Source organism: Barbus barbus (assembly GCF_936440315.1).
Source record: "Barbus barbus genome assembly, chromosome: 36".
Taxonomy (NCBI): domain Eukaryota; kingdom Metazoa; phylum Chordata; class Actinopteri; order Cypriniformes; family Cyprinidae; genus Barbus; species Barbus barbus.
The window spans coordinates 4240199-4247069 of NC_136714.1; the positions used below are offsets into that span (position 1 = coordinate 4240199).

Consider the following 6871-nt stretch of genomic DNA (forward strand, 5'->3'; position numbering starts at 1 on the left):
CATAGACAATACTTTAGATGTATCAACAGTATGTCTGGTCCATTTTCATGGAAAAGAATATACATTTTAGTTAAAAAATATAATAACTAACATTTAAAAGGTTTGTTTTTTCTTTCTTTGCTTGTTTGCTAAATTTGTGCTTTTATTCAGCAGTGATGCATTCAATTTATCCAAAAAAAGTGACAGTAAAAATTTTACATTGTTACACATTTCCAGTTTTTTTCTTAAATGTTGTTCCTATGAACTTTTATCCATCAAAGAATCTGGAAAAAAACAACTATATCACTGTTTCAACAAGAATACTGAGCAGCGCAACCGTTTTCAACACTGGTAATAATTTCAAATGTTTCTTGAGCAGCATATCAGCATATTAGAAATATTTCTAAAGGATCATGTGACACTGAAGACTGGAGTAATGAAAACTCAGCTTTGCCATTACAGTAATAAATGATATGTGACCCTGGCCTGGACCAGTCTTAAGTCGCTGGGGTATATTTGTAGCAATAGTCAAAAATACATTGTGTGGGTCAAAATTATTGATTTTCTTTTATGCCAAAAATCATTAGGATATTAAGATCATGTTCCATGAAGATAAGTTGCAAATTTCCTACTGTAAATATATGAAAACTTCATTTTTGATTAGTAATATGCATTGCTAAGAACTTAATTTGGACAACTTTAAAGGCGATTTTCTCAATATTTAGATATTTTTGCACCCTCAGATTCCAGATTTTCAAATATTGTCCGATCCTAACAAACCATACATCAATGGAAAGCTTATTTATTCAGCTTTCAGATGATGTACAAATCGAAAAATTGACCATTATGACTGGTTTTGTGGTCCAGGGTCACATATTTTAAACTACAGTAGAAAACAAGTGTGTGAGATGATCTAGAAAATAGAATAATAATATTTCAACATATAACTTTTTTTATATTTTATATAAATGTAGCCTTGGTGAGCTTGAGAGGCTTCTTTGAAAAACAAAAAAATTGTACAACTTAAAAAAAAATAATAATAATATATGTATATAGAAGAAGTCTACAAATTTTCAGGACCACTCAGTTGTGTAGAAATACCAGATTTGGGGCAGAATTCAGAATTCTTATTTTGAGATGACCTTAAGCCATTATTTATTGAAATGTGAAAGTCAAGCCATCATAATAAATAATTAGTTTCGAAGCTAAAAATCCTGCTAATACTTTTCCTTGCCCAGTGACATTACACATACATAGCATGTAAAACACAAGATCTATTAGAATCGTGAAACAAGACTTCTTCAGCAAACATTAAAAAAAAAATCCTACACAAATGGAGAACTCCTCTCACGTCTTTCCACACAACGTTTTCGCTTCATCACATTAGCTCATGACAAGCATCAAGCTGGTCAGTAATGGAGAAAACGTCCCACGCATTACCGCCACCTGATACAGATCACGCGTTTAGCCTGAGATCACACTGCTGTTCGTCTTCACCAAACATCTGGCAGATAAGCAGACATGCAACCTTTTTTGCATCTTGCATCAAAAAAGGAAAACTTCAACATAAGATGCGTCAAGCGGACTCGAAAACATGCGGTTGCTTACTTAGTCTCTAACAGGTTTGACAAGTATAATCCCTCTTATCATACTTCAGTGTCTTTATAATGACATACAGTACAGGGCATCATAATTCTGTCTTTACTTTGTGCATGAGGTCCTTCTGGTCAATCATTTCCAGTTGTCTGTTCCAGCGGTGGTAGGCCAACAGTGCTATATTCTTAGCTGCCACCGAGCTCATCTCCATCGCACTCCCAGCCCATTCAATTCCATTCAGGAAGTACAAGTTTTCGTGCAGCACCACCGGTGGCAAGCCCTGGGTGCTTCCGTAGTGAGGGTACGCCAACCAATCTGTGACCTGCACGGAGTAGTAGGACTTAAAAAGTGTCTTCAGTTCGCTCTTCTCCAGGGGTTTTGGGGAAAAGACCTTGTAGACGCCGGCCTCTTGAGGCTGCTTTCGGCGGAAGCCGGAGGATATGTTGACCGGACAGACGCTGGCGGCGCTGTTGAAGAAAAGTCCGGGAGTGTCTGTGGTCAGGATGCTGGAAAATGGGAAGAGCTTTGGGTCGGGGAAGCTGAAGTAAGAGCAGTTTAGGTAGCCGTGGATGATGGAGGCCACAGTTTGATGATAGGAGCCTGCTATTTCTGGAAGTTGCGGCTCAAAGCCGTGGAATGAGATGCCCGAGTTGATGTTTTGCTGGAGAGGCGTCGCTACTACTACAATGTCATAGAGCTCTGATGACGTTTCTTTTTGAGAGTCGTAGGTGAGCTCATATTGGTGGTAATCTCCTGAGAAAAAAACTAAAATTGTTCATTCTGCTTTTTTTTATGACATAAATGTGAAGTATATTACTATATCAATAGTTTTAAGGTGTGTTCATACTCGCAACATTGTTGGTGATCAAGATTTGGTGATTTTAACTATTAATTTATTCAAAAATACATTAAAATGATGTGATACTATCCCCATTACAATAAACATGGTTTATTTTCTAAATGAAGATTAATTTTGGTGTTGTGTAACATTGTTAAAATTTCAGAGTGATACAACTAAAAAAAGGAAATATACAGTTGTAAAATGTCAAACTCATGATATTTATGAATTAATAATTGATATAATTATATGAGAAAATGTGTTTACATTCACATGTATTCCAGGTCTAAAGAAAATAACATATCAGTTTATTCTTGGTGGTTATTACATTTTCATTAAAATGTCATAAAAGGTTTTCAAAACCATGTGAAACCAACATGAGTACATTTCTAAGAACTTAGCGTATGTATTTTGAACTAGATTCTTAAAGAAAGAGTTCCCTCAAAAAAGAACATTTGCTGAAAAGGCCATCCGAGATGAAGATGAGTTTGTTTCTTCATCAGAACAGATTTGAAGAATCTTAGCATTCCATCACTTGCTCATGGATCCTCTGCGGTGAATGGGTGCCGAGTCCAAACAGCTGATAAAAACATCACAATAATCCACATCACTCCAATCAATCTGTGTGATTGTACGAAATAAATCCATCATTAAGGCATTTTAACTTTTAACTTCTGGCTCAAATCCATAATCCAGTTGAAAAAGTCCATCCGCTGTCCTCTCACATCAAAATCTACCATCATATTTGTTTTACACTGTTTTTACTTGTAAACAGTGCATATTTCTCTCCTGATTCAGACAAGTTGTCTTTTTACTGGAGAAAGCAATATTATGGACAGATGACTCATATTTTAGCTGGAAGCCACGGAATGACGTTAAAAACATCTTAATGATGGATTTGTTTCTTACAAACATGCATGTTAACTGATGGACTGGAGTGGTTTACTTGTGATGTTTGGACTCTGACGGCACCCATTCACTGCAGAGGATCCATTGGTGAGCAAGTGATGTGATGCTAAATTCGAAATCTGTTCTGAAGAAGAAACACATTAATGTACATCTAGGATGGCCTTTTCAGCAAACTTTGATTTCTGGGTGAAAAGTTGCTTTAAAAGATTGTCCGTTTCTTTACTGCTGGACACTCTTATTTGTCACTGACCCATAAGCGACAGAGACCATTGGGACAAAGTGACGTTGTGTGGCTACTATCACGGGGGAAGAAGAGGTTTTTTAGAGATACTGCAGTAAACCAGGAAAGCCTATTAGCCACGGACAGTACAGCCATTAAGAGGTCCAGATGATCACAGTTTAACTTAAGTTTTCACAAAGTTTTAGGTTTTTTTTAACTGATGGTTCTGTAGAATACCTGTTGATCGGAGGGTAATGTTTGTAACTGGACTTTGGATGAGATTAGCTTTTGCTAGTTTAAGCAGTCCCGAGCAAACCAGCTTGTTTCCTCCTTCCACAGCCCAGAGATTGGCCTGTGCCCCAGCTAGAGACACAGCACCTGTCAAAGAGAAGCAGACGACTCAGAACAGACATGAAACCGGGTGGTGAGAAGACAACTAAGATGGTTGTACTATGTATAGATAATTGGTTGTACTATGCATAGATACTGTTTCAGGATAATTTGGAACTTTCTCCTCTCCTTGTAGCCTCATAAGATAAGTATGAATAAATATTTTTTCTCTTTAAATGTCTTTATTTTCTTTTTAAATGTTCTTTTTAAAAGTGTCCAAAACACATTTAATTGAAACCAATCAACAAAACATTCAGGTTTTTTAATTTTACTTATTAAAAAAATGCGCACACAGTCACAAAATTCTTAATTAAACTATTATTTATTAAATTAAACTTATGTAAAAATATACACTAACATTCAAATGTTTTGGGGTCAGTAAGTAGTTTTTTTTTTTTTTTGAAAGAAGCCTTTTATGCTCATTTAGGCTATTTTTTTTTTTTTAAATATAGTAAAAGCATATCTTATTACAATTTAAATTAAAATTGTATAATCTCCTCTATCTGAATATATTTTAAAACATTATAAAATGCTGATTTGGTGCTCAAGGCACATTTATTATCAATGTTAAAATGGTTGTGCTGCTTAATATTTTTGTGGAAACCATGGTATTTATATACTTCGAGAGTCTTTGATGAATAGAAAGTTCAAAAGAACAGATTTTAAATCTTTTATAACTATGTCTTTTAAATGTCACATTTAATAAATGTAATGCAGCCATGCAGAATAAGTATTAATAATTAGTAAAAATATTAAATATTCATTCTTGTACAATAAAAAATCTCACTGACCCCAACTTAGTTAGATTTTTGAGTGATGCTTACGTTTTTAAAAATGTTTAAAAATATATATTAAAAAAAATTACAAAACAACATACAATTTTTTTATGAGAAATTCTTGTAACCATTTTATGTTGGAGGATTACTACATACTAATATATATATATATAACTCTACTTCATGGTTCAAAAATATGTAAATTAAGTGATTATTCATCAGTTTCACCAATAATTCATCAAAGAGAAAAAGAAAACTAAAACTAAAGGAATTAGGGTTTATTTTTGGAATATAAAAGTGCATAATAGTGCAAAGCTTAGCGTATCATTCTAATAACTTATAATGGATGTGCTGTGCATACCAACAAACGCAGGGATGCTGATGTTCTGGCCGTAGTTGACCCTCATGATCGGGGCTATGACTTCATCAATGAAGCGCTGGGAGACGCCCAACTCTAACAGAGACTCGGAAAGCGAGCGGCGGGTCATGTTAATAAATCCTGAACCCCCGAGAGAGTGCAGCAGCTCTTCTACTGAACTGAAGGCATAGCCATGGGCCTGGTATTTATAGATTCTGGCAGAAAAAGGACAGCAAAATGTGTTAAAGCAAGCAAGCAAAAGAGAGGATGACGGTGAGACACGTCAAGGTTCCCCAATGATAAAATAAATCATCTCATGTCTTGATGTTTGTAAAATAACAGAGAATGCACGAACTAGTTATTTTCCTATGAAATGTTTTGAAACTCGATGCTGCAGCACGACATAAACCACATCAACAGTTTTACAATACAGATTATAAAAGGATTATTTGGGTGCATATAACGTAGCTATTGATCATTTCTTTTGTACAAAAGATCAGATTTTCTTGCTTTCCCCGATGCATAACATTTGGAACATTCTCAAAACATGCTGAATAACACACAAACCATCAGAGGATCCGATGCATGGACTGGTTCTACAGCCTTTCCCTCACCTCATAAACTTCTCCATGATCTCCTCCACCCACATCTGCAGCCGGATGAAGCTGATCCCATAGCGCCACCACAAGCGAAACAAATCCAGCAGGTACCAATCCGTCTCCTCCAAAATAAACTCCTCTCCATTGAACACTGCTGTTTTCCCAGCCACACTCTTTCTGTACTTCAGCCCTGCGGACGGGTAACATGAGAGACAGCAAAAAGCATTGAAGACAACAGAAAGATTTGAAAACAAACCCCCTTACTCTAAATATGAGCAATATAAGAAGTCTCTGCCAAGACTGTTGCTCATACCTAGCATTAATTCAGTCAGTAATTACTAAATGATAGATATTATGAATATGAATGAATACAGCTAACCCAGTTGCTGGACAAAGTCTTGCATGTGCAGGTTGAGGGAATGAATGATGGATCCACCGGACTCGTAGTCTTGGTGGTTCACAGTGACAGTGGCCAGACGACCCCCGACGGACCCTTTCTCAAATATATCAATTCTCACTTCCGGTCCGAAATGTTGCCTAAGGAAGTGAGCTGTAGCGGTTCCTCCGACCCCAGCTCCAACAACAGCTGCAAACACAGCATCAGACTGTATTACAGGAGGTTTTCTTTCCAATGCTTTTTATTGCAGAATAATTCACATCATGTACCTATTTTAGAAGGCGGGGCACCATCAAATTTAGCAAAATCCGGATCCGCCAATACATGCAGAACAGAAAGAAGAACAAACAGATACTGGTTCATGTTTGTTTATCAGAAACGAATCTCCTTCAACGAACAATGATGCCCGTGTATTCAGGCTAAACGGACGCAGGAGCCTCAACTCTTGGCGATTGTGATACTGAAAATAAAAATAAATCAAAACGCAAAATATCTGATGATTTACATCAAGTTCGCTTCGACAGAAGAGTGAAAGCTATTTGTATTAATTTTAGCTTGCTATTCGGCTAGTGTACGACTACAAGAGAGCGTGATCTTGCATGCGCACGCTTTTCACCAATCAGAGCAAAAAGAGATTATCTTCTGACCAATCAGAGCAGTGGAGGTTTATACTGGACCAATCAGAGCAGTAGAAAGTTATACTCGACCAATCAGAGTAGGAGACCAATCTTTCTTCCGGGATGCACTGAAGTCTGATGATAGAACGGGTTTCTTCAAAACGACTGGTCAGGGGTAATTTTTATTGAAAG

At 36.5% G+C, this 6871-nt stretch overlaps 1 protein-coding gene across 1 annotated transcript; it reads right to left on the reverse strand.

The window, feature by feature from the left end:
* Window positions 1–1098: 1098 nt before the first annotated feature.
* Window positions 1099–6667, reverse strand: LOC306856434 (prenylcysteine oxidase 1-like). Its single transcript, XM_079395728.1, has 6 exons — window positions 6332–6667; window positions 6045–6251; window positions 5681–5855; window positions 5070–5281; window positions 3780–3920; window positions 1099–2328 (listed from the first exon to the last, which is right to left on the reverse strand). The coding sequence occupies exons 1-6, from the start codon at window positions 6423–6425 to the stop codon at window positions 1667–1669; spliced, it is 1491 nt and encodes a 496-aa protein (XP_079251854.1). The 5' UTR covers window positions 6426–6667; the 3' UTR covers window positions 1099–1666.
* Between the last annotated feature and the right edge of the window lie 204 nt (window positions 6668–6871).

Excerpts from the sequence above, each read along its gene's own strand:
- LOC306856434 (XM_079395728.1), bottom strand. The coding sequence starts at position 6,425 with ATGAACCAGTATCTGTTTGTTCTTCTTTCTGTTCTGCATGTATTGGCG. Across the intron at positions 6,252-6,331 it reads TGCCCCGCCTTCTAAAATAG|CTGTTGTTGGAGCTGGGGTC; the intron begins GTACATGATGTG and ends CTGTGTTTGCAG. Across the intron at positions 3,921-5,069 it reads CAGCATCCCTGCGTTTGTTG|GTGCTGTGTCTCTAGCTGGG; the intron begins GTATGCACAGCA and ends TCTCTTTGACAG.